Source organism: Aedes albopictus, chromosome 1 (assembly GCF_035046485.1).
Source record: "Aedes albopictus strain Foshan chromosome 1, AalbF5, whole genome shotgun sequence".
In the NCBI taxonomy this organism is placed as follows: domain Eukaryota; kingdom Metazoa; phylum Arthropoda; class Insecta; order Diptera; family Culicidae; genus Aedes; species Aedes albopictus.
Window position 1 is genome coordinate 120,240,294 of NC_085136.1, and position 22,505 is coordinate 120,262,798.

The window sequence follows — 22,505 nt, forward strand, 5'->3', positions numbered from 1 at the left end:
TTGGCTTACTATCTGAATCGACTTATAGTTAGGATCAGGGGAATCGCCAGCTGAGGAATAGAAGATAGAGATAATATGTTTCATTCACAAGAAAAGCGACCATTTAGAATGTAAAAACTTCTGAGCGATCACCATTTTGAATGCCGTCTACAAGCTACTTTGCCAGATGGTGGTTTGAAATTAAGTTTAGTTTAGTAGATCATGTTTCAATTTTTCCGGTAGAGTCCTGTATCTTTGATGAAGGATATGATTGCTGCTTCGTTAGTCTGATCGTTTGAGCATGTATTATACATACTATTTGAAATATGGAAGCGACACATTTGGCATAATGGACATTTGGTATAATCGAGATGCACCCTTCTTTATTATGCCAAGTGTCCACGTCTAATCAGGCAGTCATACTCATGCCATGTGATTATTTTTGGACCAGGCTTAATGAGTTGATGTCGGGACCCGATATCCTACGCCATTTTTAGGGTATTCGGGATCGTTATAGCGGCGCTACTGGAGGTTTCAGAGGGTAACGCACCTGATGTCTCTGACACCCGCTGAAAATCGTCCCGAATTCATGAAATCCCGTCGGACCTCCTGTAACGCACGATACCCTCCAAAATGCCTCCAAAATCCTCTAAAATCCTATCTGACTCCATGTAACGTATCTGGTCATTTTTTTAGGCCCATATCTTCGCCAATTCGTCCGATCTCAAAACCCTAGGTCTCATTCAAGAGATAATAAGTCAAAGAAACTTTGAACATGATTTAAAAGAAACTTTTTCAAAAAAATTTATAAACTTAACCCAAAGTTGCCAAATTTTCTAAAAAATGAATATAAACTTACGGCAGTGTCGCTCGAAATTGGGTCGAGCAAATTTTAAGATGAGAGTGGTAATATGACCCATTTTCTATTAGCTTTCAACTGCTTTTTACAGAACTTAGCTAAAAAATCTAGAAAAAAAAGTTATTAAGTAAATTAATCCTTGATGTCTTCGACCAAAAGTTTGGGGTCACCCCTCAAAATGATGTATCAGTCAAAAGTTTGGGGTCACTGTCGTAAAACGTGTAAAAGTGATTTGTTGATATCTTTGTCATCTTTCATTCAATTTTAATTCTTCTTGACTTATTTGAAACACAATGAATGATCCTTACTGCATAGACATTGAACCAAACATATTTGTTGAAATTTGCATACTAAAACTTAACGTAAAGTTGCCTCATTTTTTTAAATGTGGTGAAATGTGTTAACTTTAACTAACATTTTTATATACAAAAATCGTTGAATACGTTAAGTTAAAGACATTAAACGTAAATTTAGTTAATTACCTTTGATATGAGCCAAAAAGAATTAAAATTGAACTATAGATGACGAAGATATAATCAAATCACTTTTCCATGTTTTACGAAAGTGACCCCAAACTTTTGGATGACACATCATATTGAGGGGTGACCCCAAATTTTTGGTCGATAACATCAAGGATTAATTTACTTAATAACTTTTTTTTGTAGATTTTTTAGCTAAGTTCTGTAAAAAAAGTAGTTGAAAGCTAATAGAAAATGGGTTATATTACCACTCTCATCTTAAAATTTGGTCGACCCAATTTCCAGCGACACTGCCGTAAGTTTATATTCATTTTTTAGAAAATTTGGCAAGTTTGGATTGAGTTTACATAGAATTTTTTTTTGAAAAGTTTTTTTTAAATCATGTTCAAAGTTTCTTTGACTCATTATCTTTTGAATGAAACCTAGGGTTTTGAAATCGGACACAAATTGGCGAAGATATGGGCCTAAAAAAATGACATGTTTTTGAGGAGGTAACCCCAAACTTTTGATCGGGAGTGTACATAATCCCTCTCCCCAAAACCCCCAAAAACGTCTATGTAACGCCTCTGTAACGTCTCTAAAACCCACCGTAAACCTTCTGAAACTTCCTGAAATGCCTCAGAAATTCCCCCCAAAATCCCCTCGGAACCCATATAACAAAAGGGTCAATCGGTTTGAAATCGACTGTGTTATAGCAGCAAGTGCCCAAAATAGACACAAAACGTAGGCACGTTGAAAAACAACATGGGACTGACATGCGAAGCGGGGCAGTACAGGACATCTCCAAAAATGACTATATAAGCCCTGTCTCTTGTAATCTAATAAACCATCCGAAAACCCTCTAAAACCCCCTAAAACCTTCAGAAACGCATTTGAAACTTAACTGAAACGTAACCCCTTGAAAAGCTCTGAAACGCATTTAAATACTCTTAATAGCCCACCTGAAACATCATGGGACCCCCTGAAACTCTCTAAACTCTAAACGCCCCAAAAAAGCTCCCCTGAAATCTCTATTCTTCTATCGGGACTTGACTTTTTGAGGCGTTTTTTTTTATAACGCGGTTTTTTGACGACGTTTTTTTTTTTGAAATAATGCAATTTGAATGTCATTAAAGCGTGTTTCTTCCGTCACTGATTTAAGGGTTATTCTTGGCACTAAGTTGCCATGTTGAGCACATGACAACAACTATTTGTAAGGCCAATCGTCAACTTTGGTTCATTACTAAAGTGTGCCAGTCTATCCATGATCCATTCCCAAGTAACCATGGAGCTGTATATTGAGCATCAATTTCACTTTATCAGGGTGTCGACTCAATTTTGACAATCAAATTCCCTGACTTTCCAGTCACTTTCACTGAAAATTCCAGGTCATGTAAATCTAAGCTTAACGGTATCTGCTCATGAGATGATATTCAATTTTCTGATTTTCCTGAACTACGCTAGATTTTTTCTAATAAATTTAAGGTATATTTACAGTATTTCTTTAGAATTCTTCTACCTGGTACGCTGTGCTGGAAATAACTTTTGACAAGTCACCAAAAATTAATTAATTTAGATAAAAGTTCTTTGAGAAGACCAACTTACTTTTTTTTTTAATAACGCCAAAATTACAACTAGGATATTCGAAAGACATTACTCCTATAACATTATTAGGGTGACATCTTAATTTTGTTTTATCAGTTCAAACTACTTCAGATGCTCAGATTTTGTGGCTGCAATTTTGTCGCTAATTTCGCATGTTCATAATGAAAAAAAAGCCGGGGCCCGTGGCGCAGTGGCTACACGTTCGCTTCATAAGCGGATGGTCATGGGTTCGATCCCAGCCCCGGCACTTTGTCAGTTGCTCTTCCCCCCGAGAGCGGCTGGCACTTGACGCTCTTCTGAGCTCTCATAGCTCAAACAGTCCCGGATAATTGGATATCGGCGAACGGTAATCCATAATGGACGACCCCCAATCGGATTGGAAAAGGAAAAACAGCCACACATCATTTCGGTAACAAATTTTGAAAACGACGTATAATCAATGCTACACCATTGATTATACGTCGTTTTCAAAATTTGGTACTGATTTCATCATCGTGCTCGTCATTCTACCAAGGACAGGGTACACGGTCAGAAAATTCACTCATTTTCGAGCTAAAGTGGGACAACTCAAAATTGAGTAATTTTTTTTTCCAGCGATAGTGTATATCGAACTGGTTTGCATTATAGATAGTAGAGTAAACATAGATCAGCTAAGATGAATCCGTTGTATCCAAACGAACTGTCAAAATCTGTATCCAAACGAGCATGACGTCACGATTTGGACAACATCAATGGAGCGCATGACGTCATATTCAACCGTCACACTTTTGAAAATTACTACTTACACGCTTGAAACATTTTAGTCAGCGGTGTCCGCGGATCTATGTTTACTCTACTATCTATTGTTTGCATTTGTGCTGCTTTCACTTTTCTACACGCTAAGAAAAAGTTACTCTAAAATGAGTAAGAATCACACAAAACTGAGCTAAACTGGAACAGCTCAAAAAATGAGTAAATTGCATTTCCAGCGATAGCGCTGGCCCAAGTGCAAAAATCCAACTGGTTTAAGCCGTATAAAATTCTTCGCATCATCAAGAATATTATACGGCTTAAGGACAAGGTATTTGGAGTACATTGCTCAAAATTTCTAGAGCACTGTTTTTTAGAACCGTTGAACGGATTTGGATTAAAATGCATCACGCTGTTGACAACCACTGAACAATTAGCGTGATGCATTTTCATCCAAATCCGTTCAACGGTTCTAAAAAACAGTGCTCTAGAAATTTTGAGCTATGTACTCCAAATACCTTGTCCTTAAACTGATGAGATTTTCGCACTTGGGCCAGCGCTATCGCTGGAAAAAAATTTACTCAATTTTGAGTTGTCCCACTTTAGCTCGAAAATGAGTGAATTTTCTGACCGCGTAGTAGAATAAGAATATAATAGAATACATTTAGGCGCTGTACAAAGTGTAAGTGAAGCTGCCAATTGGAATCGCTCACGTAGTTCCCTAGTGGACAAAAGAGCTGTAAAATAGGTTAAGTGGTTAAGAATAAAAAAAATAATGAAAAAATCTCAAAATAAAATCCGTTGAGCACTCTACAAAAATCTTTCAGCAAGAAATTCATCCAAAAGTTCTGCAATATTATTTCTGATACTAATGTAAATAAGTACAGTAAATGTATTGGGAATATCTGAATGCACTTTAAAATCTTTCCTGATTTGTCAAAAACACCTTCATGAATCGTGTAACTTTCCATGTAAAATTTTCTAAGAGGTCTGCCACAATGCCGACAAACTTACTTAGAACTCCTATAGTGTTTTTTTTTCTCGAAAATGCATCACATTTATGTTGTAAAAATTATGTTCCAAAAATACTTTTAAAAGCTCCATCAAGCGAATTCGACAATTCGTACGAGTTTGCTTACTAAACTCTCTGATGCCTTTAAGCATTCATTGAAATAGGTTGAATCCTTAAATAAGATTACAGGATGTCTAGCAGATATTTCGATATTCTTCCAAAATAATTTCAAAAACTAGGAATTGCAACACGAATTCCACTTGAAGGACTTTCAGGAAATTGATAAGGCGCTGTCCATAAACTACGTAGACTTTTTTCGGCCATCTCAGAACCCCAACCTCCCTTCCCCCTCTTAGTCTTTTATTCATACAAAATTTTTGAAATGTGTATGAAGCCCAGACCGCCCTCCCGCCCCCCTCCTAAGAGTCTACGTAGTTTATCGACAAGGCCTAATTCTGTCTTCGTTACATAGTTATCATCTTGAAATAGCTGAAACTTTTCAAATGCTTTTCAGGAATATAACATATAAAAGAGAATGTATTTTCTATTTTATTGTGTTTTAATCTTCTTAAGTCTTAATAAATTTGTAATTTTATTGGGATGTTTGGTAAACTAGTCCCCTATTTTTTCCATATTCTCATCAAAATTCTCTATGGTTTCTGTAGACTTAGATCTATGAAGGATTTCTTGCAGAAGGCAAGACTCAGTTTTTTTTTTCAGAATTTAACCCACATAGGTATTTTTATCAAACAATTAAACCTGCATATAATACTATCTGGTACGCATCATTGATAATATCGAATGTATTCGTGAGCTATCAACACAGATAAGGACTGTATCGTTTATTATGAGTACACCTGAAAATAGCTGTATTTGGAAATGTTGTATTCATTTTATAAATTCAATTCAATTACATTGTTTATTGACCATCAGAAAAGCCCATGACATGATTGTATATTTAATTTTTCGTGGTTCTTGCCACTTCTCGAACTTTCTTCTTGGTGTTCTTCATAAGGTTTTGGACAACCGTTCCGACGATGGTTTTGCTTACGCTGACCCAGTTTTTCTTGAATTTTGTGACGTCCTCTGCTCCTCTATCCTTTATCCGTAGTTTCCCTTTCATCAAAGTTAATTATTTCTCAACGGGCCTTATTTGCGGGCGATTTAGAGGATTCATTGCCCTTTCCACAAATTGACCATTGTTTTCTTCATACCGTAATCTGGGGGGTAGTTGATCAGCGGGGTGAAGTTGATCACAACGGGGTCCACGTGCTTCAACCGCTCAGGACTCCCCAATTCTGTTTCAAAGGAAGAACTTTTGATGTAAATCGATCGTATGAATATATTTGAAGAATTACTTTAGGCGTTTAATGTGGGTCATTCTGTAACTTACTAAACTTTATTTTATTTTTAACTAACAAATTACACCAGTTGTAAGAATTTTAAAAACTCATTCGGATTCAGCATCATCAAATTTAGTTTGATCAATAATTTTCCATTCTTAGAATGTTAAGTCATTGGTTGATCAACTTCACCCCGGATTGAAAGTTTTCAAATTTGGCCATTTGAGCATTTAAAAAAAAAAATAGCAATTTCTTGTAAGAATTTCGTTTACGGGACTTGAAACAGGTCCACTCAGTACATGTTTTAAAAATATTTGTTTGAAGTCAAGTGCATTGTACTTGATTTTATTCAAAATAATAGAGGAAGCGTGATCAACTTCCCCCCAGATTACGGTACCTGTCAAAGGTGTCACGCGCATAGTGGCAGGATGCCATATCCGGCCAAAGTGATGTAGGACATTTGTGCTTTCTGATAAGTGTCAGAATAAGTTTCTGGGGACATTCCGTCCGGTATATTTCGACGTACATACTTGACAAGCTCAAGAAAGGTGACGATATCATACCACATTGTCAAATTGCTTGCCAAACCAACACATTTTCCCAATTTTTTCGCAAAAAAACGATTTCTCCTACTTCGTAACATCCGTGCCACACTTCACAGTGAAAAACTCAGGGGCGTCTCGTGACCCGTAAAGCTGACTGTGCACTTGAAAAGTTTTCACATGGGACTGTAGTATGAATGGAAAACAGCAGGAACCTGAACTCCGCTAGACAAGCGAATCTATCGACGATTTCGTCGAGGAAACTGCCTTGTTGTTTCAATTGATGAAACAGAGGGTTTTTTACTGCCATCAGTTGAGGCCTCTTTAGTCTTTGCTCGCCCATTGTAACTGAAGATAGGTTCTTATTCTTTTGAGGTGGAAAAACTTCTTCCAACGGCATCAGTTGTAGACGTAAGTGTTATTATCAGGGGAATAAGCAGATACGTTTCTGAGAAGACGTCTTCCAAATTGTTCTTAGTAAGCACCTTAGCTATCTCTGTGACTTTTTTCGTGTAAAACATTCTCAGCTCATTGGTCAGCTGGACTTAATCGAAATTTCGGAAGCGAGAGTAGACATTGCCTACCAATTGTTAAGGGTTTTTTTCGGAATAACTTTTGAACTTCGAAGAATCCATTCAGAAGTGGATAACTGACACTGAAGAAGTGAAACACCCATTGCAAAATTATGGGTCACTCTGTAACTCTGTAACTTAGACGATTCGAGATGTGGTACAAGCTTTTCCTCAATCGACCGCCTGGCAAACGAATTGCTGGAGTAGATTGTCTACGATATCGCGCTCCATTTTCCTTTGAATGTTGCTAGAAAATGAAACCGTACGCGACGTGCAACTAGTAGTGAATGAAAATGCCACCCATTCAGGTCCACCCAAAGGCATGCACGCATGCCGAAAGAGTGGATAGGCGGCCTCCGTTGAATGGTACAAGTTCTCTCGCTTTGCTCTTTCGCCTCGCTCTCTTGCTGAAGCATAGCTCAAATGCGACGTTGCCAAGCTTAGCAGCTTCCCCGCGAGCGCAAGCTTGGGGTAAGCAAACAATCTTTCCTTTCCTCCGCCACCGATGAGGCCCACGTCCATTGGAAAAAGTGCACAAAAATTTTACTAATACATTGCCAAAGCAGCACAGAACAGTCGAACACAAGTAAACACAGTTCTTGCATGCATATACAGCGTTCCCGTGTACTTCTGGAAGTGAACTGAGGCGAGAGATTTTTGGCGATGCTGTCACATGGATGTGACGCATGCTTCGGCGTGGAGAACTCTGGCAGCGGCAGGGTGGTGGCATAGTGAGATTAAGTTGGAAAATTTACTTGATTCCCATTGGATACGCACTAGTATTTCATAGTGGTTTGTTCACTTGAAGTTGTGAACATCAAAAGGATCGAATGAGTAGTTTATATCGTTTGTAGCAAAATGTTGACACTATAGTGATTTATTTTAGTTTTTATCAACTGTGTAGTGAACGCAGTGGACCTATGGACGAGACGCCACTGGAAAAACTGTTCCCCTGGAAGTGCCTTGTAGTTCAATTTGACATACGTTTCATTATCCATGATTATGCACATGCAATTTTTGCTCAAAACATTGTCGTACAGTTTCCAAGCCCGAGTTTTCATATAATCCGCTAGAATTTGACTGCGTTTTGGACATTTTTGTTTTGGGTAGGTCTTAAGGGAATTACGCTCCTTGGCACGTTGAACCATACCAACAGTCGTTCCGCACTTTTTTGCATAATCTCTAATGGATACCTCCTATTTTCTTCAACGATTTTGCAAATTTTGCTGTCCAAATTTGACTTGGACGCACCTGTTTTTTTGCCGCGTCCGGGTAAGTTTTTCAGTGTGTTATGCATACCGAATCGTTTGATAGCATTTTGGACAACAAAAACCCTAACACATTCATTTTTTGCTAATTTTCTTAGCGATGATCATTTTTCATTGCAGTGCCTGGTCACAATCGATTTTCGCTTCTCCTCCGTAAATCCTCGCATTGTTCCACTTGAGGAAAAACTTTAAATTTTAATGAAGGTTATCGTTTGTTTACAACGTTAGTAACACATAGACACATAGCAGTTGTCAAAATAAGGCATAGTCTTTTTAATACAGAGCCTCAAAGGTGTACAAATAATTAACGATACAGTCTTTATTTTGCCGTACCAAGAAACATTTCAAAAGTTTACCCAAATTTTAAATTTACATAATTTTAAATCGTGGTCTGTTCGAGAACACGGTAGAAAACTATTATGAATCTTGGAAAAAAAACTCTAAAGAATGCTGTTTCACGATGTCACCAAATCATGTCACGAGCAATCTGAAAAAAAAAATCATTTGAATCCTGTGAGGACTATATCAGGAGACCATTAAAGATGGCGTTTGGATACAAAATAAAACTTGTGAAAATTTGTGAAAGACATGCGAAAAGTCTGGTAAGGATTTGTCAAGGAAAGTTTACTAAATAGCTTTAGAAAATTCATTGGAAATTGTATTTGAGTTTTGCAAAAGAAGACTACTTCAAGGATCTGGTTAAAATATTTTAGATTTTTTAGGGTTTATCACTATGAGTTAAAAATGTATTATAAAGGTGTAATTGCCTTTAGAAGTGCTTAAAGAACACTAAGTTGAAGAGGCAGACCAAGCTCTACTGGGAACGTAGATCTAGAATGAATCAGACGAAGTACTACGCAATCAACTCGGAAAATTTTCCGGAGATTATTACTCAAGTGTCAACAAAGATATCTCCAGAAAATAATAAAAATCACTAGTGATCCGAACAACAAACTTTTAGGCAAGTTTTTCAAATTCCATAGCATGTTGTATAACTCGAATACATCGTTTTATGATTAGGTATCGTGAAAATATTTCCCTGACCATCAACAAAATTCCCTGACTTTCCCTGATTTTCCAGGTCCAAAAATAAATTCCCTGACATTCCCTGACTTTCCAGGTTTTTCCAGGTAGTCGACACCCTGTTTATAATAGTGTATTATATGACTATGAAAGTTGCTATGTCATATAGGTCCCATTAAAGTATGGTTACAGTTGAAAGTGGCGCTACTATTGTGTATATAATGCTTTAACAACAAGCTTTTCTTTAGTCATTGCTAAAGTATATAAAAGGCTTGTACCATATAGAAGCTGTTAATCAAATACAGCTAATGCAATAAAATCGTATGGGACAAAAGAATAGTGTTTATCGTCTGTCTACTTTATCCTGGTACAACTTTCTCACCCTGATGATTTTTTTTCTGTATCGGGAATCAAACTTTGATTGCTGCTGCTGCTCCACGATGGAATCCGAACGCGCCTACGATGTGTGCTACAATTACCATGCCTGTCTATCGGGGAAATTGCTCAATTTAGGGAAAGTATACTCAAATTTTACCTTACTTGAGAATACAGCTTTGATTTTTTTTTTTTTGAATAATGTTGGCTCCCTCAGTGCATAATTTCGTTTATGTCCCAACCAAAAAATGTTAAACCATTTTATTCAGCAACATCATTTATCATATAAAAATACTTTCCTAGAATGGTTCTATATCCTTGAACGTGATTGAATAGACGCCCGATTCATTCTTTCAATCAGCAAAGTAAATACAGTTATTAATGTATAGTTTGAAGACAAACACCATTTAGGTTTATCAACCAAACCTAAACATCTAAAGCAAGCAAATCAAAGCTTGACGAAATCCCTGAAAATTTTTGATTCAAGTTTTTGCATTCTTTAGAATGGTTCATCCATCCAAAATCTTTCTGCATTTTTCTCCTGGATGTGGATTTTTTGTTTACATGTTTAAAAAATTATGCATACTTTAGTAATGGTATACATAAAGCAACACATGCTTGCGTTATTGTTTGCTATAAGGCTTTTAAAATGGCAATGCAATGAAGCATTAAACAACGCCACTTTAGAACTATATTGAACTGTCAAAAACCCTTAATGCTTGAATGCATTCATAATGTAGGTTTAATGCTTTATCACTTGACAGATGTTGAATAGAAGTTATCTTGCATAAGCTATACTCAAATACGGTTGACTTAATGTTATAATATAATGCTTGTGGTTACTTGGATACTGTTTCCGTTCATTGCATTGCTCGTTAGTTCGTTCGATTCTAGAATTTTGTTATGTTGTGTGTGCCCTTGTTTACTTTTAAACCTTGAGACGCTTTCTACACGACGTACTAAAGCTGAGGCCTTATTTGCAGCTATGGTTATATTAGCTGATATCGATTCCCCCAGCCATCTTGGCAATATAAATTTTGCAGCTCCCTCTCGTACACTTCGATCCTCATGTTTCTTTGATTTGTCGTTTAGGAACTTTGGAAACTATGAAAAATATGAACCAATCCGTAGAATCTGTGCCTCGTTTAACAACTATTCAAAATCTTTTGATTTTACCAGTGGCAATTCCCTAACCTCAAATCTACCTGTGCTTGAATTTTTTGAACAAATTTGCTTGTAATAATTAGAAAATGACAAGAATAGCTGCTTTTACTCATTTCTATTTCGATTTTTAACATAAATTCCCTGTAATTGTAATTGTAAGCTTACTGGACGCCACTGGATTTTACATGTGCTAGTTCATTGTTTAAAAATAGGATTGATAAGGTTACGGTTATTTAGTATTAGTATGTTCAATTACACATATAGTTGTCCATTTAATGTTTGTATTTTTTGTTTTGTTTTGTCAAAAGATGTTTTTTAATCAGCTTTGCTGGTTTTTCCTGTCATAAAAGAATCAAATACAGCTCATAAATAAATAAATAAATAAATAAATAAATAAATAAATAAATAAATAAATAAATAAATAAATAAACAAATAAATAAATAAATAAATAAATATTTTGAATTACACGAACAACGTAAAAATCTAATGAATAGCATATTCAGTTATTCCTGATTGAATTACTGAGCAACAAAAACTGATATTGGTTTGATTGATATAAGAGGTAAAAGATCAGAAATACTAGTATGGTGAATTGCTCAATAATAGCTCGTTAAGATATTACAAGATCAAAACAATAACAGACAAGATTTGCCGACCTTTTTCTGCCAACATCCAGCATCGAACCTACAACCTTAGGACTCACAGGTGACAATGCTTACCACTCAACTGTGGCTCACTGTTGTGAATATCATGGGAACGAGAGCATGATGTTATTCGTTTCTACAGCTCAGAAAGGGGCACATGGCATTTCTCTAATATTGAGCCAACTCTATGGGTGTATGTGTACCATTTCGTGCAGAATAGCTAAATTTGTTTTTATGTAGAAATTTTCAGACATTTCTACAAGAACAAAAACTGATATCATATCACTTTGAGTTATTCGTGCGCTATTCATTAATTGTTGGATAACGCATCACAATCACATCGAGCTATGATAGCCAAAAATTGTTCGATTTGAGATATGATTTAGATATCCTTCTCTAACCGGGATACCAGGATAGATACCTCGCTATATGGTAATCGTAGCATGCTGAGCGCGCGAGCGGCTGCGTTTTCGAAACTGTCACGTGTTATCTTTGCTCCGCGTGGTTTTGAGAATGTTATGAGAATTTGTCGTATTCCCATCAGGGTGCCGGTATTCGTCTTTCTTCTTTTGCCTCATTCGCTTGTAGTTTTTGGTGATTATAATGCTGTTGGTATCCGAGACACGCAAATGAAAGTGAACAATTTCGTTTGGATACTGGATAATTTGATGAGTCTGTACATCGTTGTGGTGCCTAAAAGTTGATCAAACGTACCCTTTGGACCTTTCACTAACAATACCCAAATTCTCGTGATACATAGGCCTGAAAGGACATAGAGGTCTCTTCATTATCTTCACTATCCATCCCTCAGCTGTCGCATAGACGTGGCCAGGACAGCTCTCGGCCGTTGGAGGATTGCGTTAATGTTGTTTTAGAGTCAGTGATTAGCCCCAAATCACTGCTTTGGTAACGAACGGGAAGGAGGCAATTCATTTAACAGCGGCCTGAGACTGTACCACCTACGAATTTATGCGACTTGCTAATATTGCGAATGCTTATATTGGGCACTACCAGAGTAACTCCGGTAACCTGGTTCCCCAGGGGAAGTGGGACAGTTTTTGATTGTATATGATCTCTGTTTTGCGCCATATGAAACATCAGATACTCTGATAATCTGATTTCCTCGGGGTAGTGACCTGTTCGTGATTTTTGCTGAACCCTATCAGACATTTCAAAATCTTTTGGTCACATTGGCCTCTACAATAGCATAATACTTCGGAGATACTCTTTATTTCAAGACTTTTTTGGTCATATTGTACTCTACAGGGATCCTGTAAGTACAGGGATCCTGGCGTTTCGAGACTTTTTTGGTCATATAAATCACTGCCAGAGATATTCTAGGATCCTGGTACCATGGGAAACGGGACAGTTTTCGCAACCAAGGTCAGGTCAGGGATTCTTCTCGGAGTTCCCCGGTAATGTGTATATTAGGGTGGCCCACACTTATATGAAAAACAAAAATTTCGAAAAATGCCAAGTCTTACCTCCTAAATCAGTTGTTTTGGACTCCCAGAAGCTACGTTCAAAATTTGAGCAAAATCGGTTGAGCCTAAGGGGGCGCTCAAAACGCTTGAAGTTTGTATGGGAAAACTGGGCCAAATGTATGCAGAAATTTAAAGTTTTCGAATTTTGCCGCCAGGTGGCGCTGTAAGCGTTCAATAATCAAACCCTTTTGTATTATTGTAAGTGACTATATGCCAAAGAACTTGTCGAAGACCGCGAAGTGATCCGACGCCTGTGAAAAAAGTTATACCCTAGGCAAAGTGAGGCAAAGTATTGAGATTTCATTATTGATATTATTCCTTTACATGTATTAGAAAAACAACAATAAAGTTTATCCTCACTTTACGAAGAGTATAACTTTTTTCACAGACGTTGGATTACTTTGCGGTCTTCGACAAAGTTGTTTGGCATATAGTCACCTACAATAATACCAAAGGGTTTGATTATAGAACGTTTACAGCGCCACCTAGCGGCAAAATTCGAAAATTTAAAATTTCTGCATACATTTGGCCAAGTTTTCCCATACAAACTTCAAGCGTTTTGAGCGCCCCCTTAGGCTCTACCGATTTTGCTCAAATTTTGAACGCAGCTTCTGGGAGTCCAAAACAACTGATTTAGGAGATAAGACTTGGCATTTTTCGAAATTTTTGTTTTTCATATAAGTGTAGGCCACCTTAGTGTATATAGGAACTTTTTCGGTGTTTTTTTTTTCAGGGATTTCCAATAAATTTCATGGGATTCTTCTAGATAATTTTTAGTGATTCCTCCAGAAGTCGTTTCGAGCTTTTACAAGGAATTTCTTCTGGAATTTCTCCAATAATGTTTCTGGGATAACATCTCGTTGGGTTTCGCCTGAATATTTTTTTTAGAATTCATAGGAAGTACTTGCGTAGGGAATGTGTATCTATGTATTTCCTTGGAATTCCTCCAGAAGTACCGTCGTGCGGGGCTTCTTTATACACTTTTTAATGGTTTTTCAACTTTATGACATTTTAACTCCCAGAGTAGTGAATGTATTTCCACAATTTTTACACATAATAATTGTGAGTATGTATGTAGGATGCATGCACAATTTGAACTAAATCCATCCATAAACAAAAAAGTTGTCCATACATCAATCGGAGACATATCATATAGAACCAGAGGGGGGCTACTTTGGACATTCATAATTAAAACAAAACTGCAGTTAAAATTCCGGGTTTACTTAGAATACTACTTTGTACCAATACTGTTGTATACTATATCAAACATTATTTCAATAAATATATGCGTTTTTAGGTGGTTCTGTGTTACCTTTATTTTTATGAGCAGCGTGATATTTTAATATAGACTAAAAGGCTGTCTGGGGGCCATCATTCCATTATTTAGGTGAAACGGTCATTTATATTGTGTATCCATACAAATATTCGATTGTATATGCTACGTCGATACTTCTTGCACGAATTGAGCAACCCTTTGAAATTTATGAACTGCAGAAACAATGCTTACAGAGCAAATGTTCTGATACGTTATGTATATTTTTATGATTCATTCGATGTATTTTCGCCTCCTGACAAGCAATAAAGAGTTTGTTTGAAAAACAATTTCAACCAAATGAAGGGGAAAATATTGCGTCATAATAGTCCCAAAGACATCAAACAGATTTGAACGATATTTCAAATTCAAAAAATCCATATTCAAAAGTGTCCAAAGTAGCCCCGTATTTCAAAAGTAGCCCCGCACGACGGTACCTGTAGGATTTCTCAAAGAACATTATGGGGTTTTTCTTTGTAACCTTTTGAAAGTCCTCTAGAACTATTTTTTTGGTTTCCTAAACAGGATTTTTTTTCCAGATAATATCACTAATTTATCTCTTGAAAATCGATGAGAAGTTTTCATTTGATATTTCAAATAATTCCTGATTTCTGTGGTTTCTTAAGAATTTTCCCCATGTGTACCTTTTGAAATTCGTCTTGGAATGTCTACGGAGTTCCATCAGGATCCGGAATTCTTTAAGGGATAATTTTGGGTTTTACTTCCAGAAATTCCGCCAGAAGTTTCTTTAGAGTTTAACCAAGAGGTTGCTTTTTATATTTATACAAGAGTTCCTTCACAAGCTTCCACGGGAATTATTCCAGCATTTTTTTTATTTCAGTAACTCCTTCTGAGATTTGGAGGTAATAGATGTGTTAGGTTTCCATTAGGACATCCTGCGATTCTTCAAAGAGTTTCTTGTGGCTTTTTCCAAGAAATTCTGCTGGGACTCATCCAGGACATTGTTCTAGGATTCCTACCAAAGTTTAATCTGAGACTTCAGCAGGAGTTCAGTACTTTTCATCCATGCATTTATTCTTGGATCCCAGAAATTGATTCTGCTGGATTCCCTCTAGAAATCGTCTTAGAAATTTCTCTAAGATTTCCAACTAGGTTCCCACCAAGCCAAGAGTTCGTTCCGAGAATCCTACAACAGTCAATTACGGCAATCCTCCGGAAGTTTCTTCTGGGAATTTCTAGAAAATCCTGGAGAATTCCCTACATAAAAATTCTGAATTAATCTCTAGAAGCAATTATTGGAGAAATTCCAGCCTTAGGCCGTTCGCAATGCTGTTTTATTTTGTATGGCGAGTTTTAAAAATTTTAAAATTCGCCATACAAAATAAAACAGCATTGCGAACGGTCTTAGCTCCTGTATTCCTCTCTTTTCTTGGCATAACGTCCCAACTAGTTCATTTCTTATCAAATATTCGACCCCGTGTTCTGGAGGCCTAAGAATTCAGTCACATTTGTTCAACATTTTCACCAGGCACTTAAACATTGATGTCTCGAACTCCTTCAGGATTGAAGCTAAAAGTTACAGGTTTTTATGAAGTTCGATAGAAGTTTTAGAGACTTTAGGGTATCTTAAATTTGGTTTTTGTGACTTTTGTTGGAATTTCTTCAAAATAATGACTTTATAGCGACTGGTGCTTCATAGTGCTACCAGGCCTGGAATTGCAATACTGAGCTATGTCTCGAACTGCAACTCATTTTCTCTATGCATACCTCATATAGTTTTTGCAACAAGACGTGCTGCACCAGCAGCAAGCAGGAAGCAAAACCAAACAACCCAACCCAGCCCAGCCAACACGGCAACCTGCCCTTCCCTCCCGTTATTTTTGACCAGACCACCCCCCCACCCGTCGCCATCATCGCTTCCAGCTTGCCCACTGAACTGACTGACTACTGAATTGTTGTTGTTGGTATGGTAGGTACTCACCTCTCCGCACTCGGCAGCCGGCGAGTTCTCCACGATATCGTAGATGACATGGGGGAATCCAATCAGCGAATCGGTCCGCAGCAGCGAGAAGCCAAAAGTTGCATCCTCACTCTTTCGCAGTACGACCATCAACTCTTCCTCACCAGCAGCCATGGTATGGCCGTCCTGTTGTTGTACGCGGTCGTCGTCGTCGTCGCTCTTCTGGTCGTCGTCTCGATGACGAACAGCCAGCAGCACCAGCACCAGCAGGAACAGGAGCGGCAGCTAATCGAGCATCGATCGTCTTCGTCGTCGTCGTCGTGGTCTTCGGCGTAATCGCACTCCGGCCGCGGTCGCCGCTTGCGTTTCTGTGCTCACTACTATTTCTTCTTCACGCGAAGTTTTCTTCCGAGCTTCGCTTTCCGAGAGCTCAAACTAGAGGGCGCTGGCTTTACTTATATATTTTTATGTGTATCCACAGCCTACAACTTTCTACGACTCGCGAATGGAGGAAAAAGAACTTCCTCAAACACTTTCCTCGTCGGAACAAGTTTTTTCACCAATTTTTTCCCATCGACTGCACTTTTCACTACAGCAAATTTCCGGATTTCATATGAATTTCGGTACCATTCTCTAAATCAGTGCAAAAACCACTTTTCCACACACTTCACCACCGATGGATGCAAGCAACTTTTCTTCTTCCTGCTTCCAACAGCTTCCTCTTCCTGTTAGACAACTTTGCACAAATGGACCATCCTCTTCGGCTCCGGAAAAATCTTCTTTTGCAAGTAAATTTACGATACACGACCCACAGACTTCCACACTTCTACAGAATCTAATCCAAATTCTTGGAAAATCTTCAATAAATCCCACTTCTTCACCGATTGACCTTTCCCCAGAAAACCACTCAAATCCACCACTTCTTTCGATTAAGAACTCCACTGAACAGCTTCCTGCTTCTTCCCTGTGTTGTCACTGCACTGGAATGCACTTGTGTGTGCTGCCAGCTATTAGAACATCCAAAACTCGTGAAGCCTGCCCCTTCTTTGCAGGAGAATAATCCAAGACGCACAATCAAAGATTCTTCGGGTTTCTTCGCCCCCGTGTTTTTTTTTCGCTGTTGGGTCCAATCAATTGTGGGCTGGCTGCTTGCTGCGGGTCAAAAGAAATAATAAAAAAATACACACAGATGAATCGAATCCAGAGAAAACCAGCTTCGGAAGGTAATGTTTTATTTTATTCTTGAACAACTGTAGGTATTTTCTTCTTCACTGGATATCTTTCCCATACACTCGACACACCTCTCGCTCGCTCGCTCTGGTAAAGACTGACGGCAGGCACAGCACAAGCACAAGCAGTCGTCGGAATGGATTTTCGCTCTCGCAAGGGTCCACCGCGCGCCACGCCACGGCCACACACCATCATCGTTCCAACTCCCAAGTTCAATCATCCACCAGCCCAACCAGTCGACCAACCACATAAACCAAACCCGTATCATTCAAAGTCCAAATACGCTACGGTTTACGGTTCATGCCACACCGTGATGAGCTATGAGCGGAGAGGAGAATCAAGAGAGATAATCGATTTGAAGAGGTGAGCAAAAGCTGCTCAATTTTCCAGCTCGCACACACACACACATACCACAAGTACGAGAAGCTTTGGCAGAGCGACCAAATAGTTTTGAGCTGTTTTGAGTGTTCAGGAAAATTTAAATGAAAAGCCGTACCGCCGACTAACTTTTTGAATTGTTTTATTGATCAATTTCATTTAATTCATTTACACTATTTCCTCATGAACGCTCTTTTGGACCGGAAATGCTCTGCATTTCTCAAAAGAACATCCTGCAAGATGGACCACCCAACAAACATGTTTGCTGTACAAGAGTGGAACAAAACCACTCTTAAGCAAACTTTAGCTTAAGAAACTGTTGTTCAGCTAGTTCTGATTCTTGGGCAACCAGTGGTCTTAGCCAGTCGTCAAGACAAGTTCAAAGAAAAAAAAAAGAACATCCTATTTTTAAGAAGGACGCGACGTTTTTTGAATCATTCCAAAAGTAGTGCGTATCTATCTCCTTGAAATCAGCAACACATCGCACTAGTCGCTAAATAATTGCGACACTTGTGGATCGAGAAAACGGATTTTTTATTAACGTCTTGATTCCAACAGGATAGGCAACAACATTTGATCTACTTTTTACCATTTCTCTATACAAACTCATGTTATTGATTTTATTGATTAGCTTAAGTTTTCTTTCTGTGTATTATTGTGTATTTTCGCCTTTGGCGATTTCCAATCGATACCAATCTGATTTTATTGCTGTTGTTCTTTGTTGTGCAATAGGCCTTTTCAGTTGACAGGTCCGCGTATGCCACTGTTTACAACTGCCGAACAAAGGCGCAAACGCTGAACTGTCAGTTTCATTGAGAACTGTTAAAAACCCCCAAAATCAGCTGATTTTAGACGTCAAATGAAAAGGCCCATCAGTACTTTAGCCGCACCTAATGGGCAAAGTATTGCTTTTTTCATTGAAAATTTTCCTTGCTTCGCTAAATAAGATGACGTTTTCTTCTAGCGAAAGCTTACACGATACAGCAAATCCCCAAATTTCACACTAACACAGCAATAAATCTGTCAACAATAACTTAATACACATGCATTTTCAGCGAAATGCCCTATTTAAATGACAACCACTGGCGTAGCCACGGGGGGGGGGGGGGGGGTAGGTTTAAACCACCCCCCCCCCAGAGCCAAAATATGTGGAACAAATTTTTAGTATAAAGCGCTTTGCGACGAAAAAATTTTTTGGCTGCGCCGCTATTTTGAAACGACAAATACAATTGCTCATTAGGCAGCATCCATTTATTACGTAACGCTAAAATCCACATTTTTCAACCCCCCTCCCCCCTCCGTAACGCTTTTTTGTATGAAAACCCGAAAATTTTTGTATGGGCCGTAACGCTCGGCTACACTCCCTCCCTCCCCCGGGAGCGTTACGTAATTTGTGGACGGCGCCTTACTGTTTACAAAAAGTAAGTCAGGCCAAATATGTCTAAAGGTCCTATCTGCAGAAGAGAGGCTCTCTTTGGTTTCTCTCTCTTTCGTTAATATCTCAGCTGTATATTTGTATTATGATTGTCTCCTTGCATTGAACGATGGTCAAAACAATCGTCTTTTGATTTGTACTGCAAAAATAGTTGAAAAGTGTACCATTACATTGCAATAATTGAAAGAGAAAGTTAACAAAGAGAGCCTCTCAAATGCAGATAGGACCTATTGAAATGTTTGGCCTGAAGTGTCAAATCAAAAAAGGTACCATTGATTGTTGAAAACCCTTCCCAGAGACAATTTCTGGCTACGCCACTGATGACAACAATCCACTCCTACAGCTAGCGGATGACTGCCGTCAAATATCAGGATTGCCATCTTTCCAGCGACGGCTGTCATGTTTCTTTGTCGCCGAATCTGGCGCTGGGTCTTCGGCGCAGAAACCCAAAGGTGGGAATAAAATTTTGGGGTTTGTGCGCAATAACACACTTTTGTGTAGATAGCCAGGCTGGTATTAAAGCACTTGCTTCGACCAACTCTAACTCGAAGTTAGTTATTGGTTGTCAAATCAAGGTGCTAAATTCAGCAAACGCTGTTTACCTTGTATGGATACCTGGCCATTCCTCCATCGCTGGAAATGGAATGGGTGACGAATCAGCTCGAACTGGAGCATCACTTGACTTCTCATTGGCCTTGAGCCAGTTATTCCGATACCGAAGTGTTGAGTAAAGCTTCAAATAGACACCTGGACTGCCACTCAGTACAAGCAATGCTGAAATGGTTTTGAGTCATGTCACTAATTGAAACATGCTGGCTGGTCACAGAATAGGCTGGCAACCGCCGACTCAGCTATGACATGGCGAATATTCAAGAAGCTGATTCATTTGTATGCGATAGCTGTGAATCCGATTATATGAAGCTTCGTATCATTTGATATGTACCTGTTCAGCTTTTGCGCAACTGCGTTACCGAGTACTCGGTTAACACATTAAGCTAAAATGACTTCAGAAACCTCAATCTGCAGGTTATTTTGTTGTTCTTGACCACTGTGGTAGGCTCTCTTTACGCTTTATGCGTTATAACAATGCCCTTTTCAGTACGCTGTCCGAACCCATATTGAGGTACACTTATGCGATTTTGACGATCATATTCCCCTACTATCGTTTTTCCTATCCCATCCCTTTTTCGTCTCCCTCTCCCTCTGGTAAATGATGAATAGGCTTGTGTTCATGGCGATGGCACAAATTTCCCAAATGTAGGAGAACGTGCCTCTGGAGCCGACCTACTGATACCTGATACCCGCCATTCATTTGACTCTTCCGCATTCTGTGTTCGCTGCATTCGCTGCCTAGCCCTCAAGTAGGCGCGGCGCAGGTCCGCAATCGCTTGAGTTCACCTGTAAGCCAGTGGTCTCCCATTTCTAGGTTGGACTCGCCTAGGCATGGTCGCATCGTATGCACGCGAGAACACCGCTACCAGCTGGTCCCCGCTTAAACCGAGTAGGTCTCGTTCGCGGCGGAGCGCCTCCCTAAATACCTCGTCGTTGAAGTATGATGTCTACCACCTATGAAAGTCTTGGCCTTGGTATAGTCGCCTCTACGTCTACCCGCTGCCTGCTGTTGTAGTAGTCGATACTGTGGAGAACTGCCAGGTGATCGCTGTGAGTGTAGCCATCGTCTACCTTTCAGTTCAAACTACTGGTTAGGCCAAAACTACAAAAAGTAACGTCGATAATTGACTCCGCTCCGTTCCGACTAAAGGTTGTTTTGGTACCGACATTAGCCAGATCGACATTCCACGGCCCAGGCATTGAAGTCATCCGCTATTACCACAGGTTTCACCCTGTCAATATAGTCGTCATACAGTCCAGCATCTGCGTGAACTGCTCGATCAACCACCGCGAAGGCGCTACAGAAGAAGACTTCGTTTACGTTGGCGACCATGGAAACCTCGTAAGTACTAGACACCAACTCCTGGACGGGATGTATACCCGTCGTCCACTTCGCCACTATTTTTCTGGACCCATCCGCGACCCCATTTCCGTTATTTATCGGCCGGTAATCGGTATGAGTCACCTGTTATCACGATATCTATCTACCACTCATAAACTGCCTGACAAAGCAGCTGCTGGGCTGCGTCACAGTGGGTCAGGATCAGCTGCGTTACCTGCACTGTGATTTGTCAGCTACTTCTGAAGGTCGGAAAATTTGGGTACTTGCTGTTCGTGGATTTCCCGGAATAAATCAAACACGTGGGTGGACTGGTACAGCGTTGTGCTTTGTGACCGTCGCCGCCGCATCACCTACACAGCCTGCTCCTGTCAGGGCCTTTGCAGTTCCACGACTTGTGTTCTGGTTCCAGATACCTGAAGCAGGCCTACGGTGGCGAGGTCAATTGGCATACTAACCAGCCCACCTTGAGATTCCCTACTTTTGTAGGCGGCGCCCTTGCGCTTCTTGTCACATTTGAGCTCTAGGATCATTTCACCCGTACGAGTACGTCTAATACTGCGCACGTCGGCTGCTAGATCCACGAGTTTAACGTTGCTTCGCATCGCTTTCAAGACGTCCGATTTACTTAGACTGTTCGGTCTTGATGACCATCAGCGCGTCGCCTTTCTGACGCTTAGCACCTACTTACCAACGTCTTCTAGATTTGGTGCCCCTGCGATCCTACCCATCTAACGCTTTCTTTTGCTTTCTCTTCCGCTCAACTTTCGTCCAAGAGGGGTCATTCCCCTAGCCCACCCTACTTTGTGGTTGCTGAGGGCCTAACAACGGTCGCTACTACCTGTTCCCTTTCATCCGAGACGGACCCAACGAGGGACCAGCCTTTTCAGGCCCACCCTTGCCAGCTTTCCGAGACGCCTGGCTGGGGTCCGACAAACCGGCATTACTGCCGACCTTCGGGGTGCTTATCAAAATCAGTCACATCCACCACACCTTTAAGTGCTACCCGCAAAAGCGAAGACCTCTGTCTATGTGGACATTGTAACCTTTGCTTTCGCCGGTTCTTCCGCTGCTGCAGTTTTTACAAGTCTCTCGTGATCTTGCATGACATCGTCCATCGACTTCCGTAAAAGAGCCGTTAAAAGGTCCTTGCTTATGTAGTTCGTGGATACATGAGTCGATGATCTTGCCAAGCTGCTGCACAGCCACATCCATTGCAG

General features: G+C 39.6%; 1 protein-coding gene across 4 annotated transcripts in view; it reads right to left on the bottom strand.

The window, feature by feature from the left end:
- Positions 1-22,505, bottom strand: part of LOC109402210 (PH and SEC7 domain-containing protein) — a 314,477-nt gene that overhangs the window by 277,894 nt on the left and 14,078 nt on the right. For 2 of the 4 annotated variants that reach the window (XM_062845274.1, XM_062845277.1), the window contains exon 2: positions 16,313-17,443. In XM_062845274.1, the coding sequence (XP_062701258.1) occupies positions 16,313-16,465 (153 nt within the window). In that variant the 5' untranslated portion in view covers positions 16,466-17,443. The other 2 variants (XM_062845276.1, XM_062845275.1) reach the window with 2 other exon arrangements.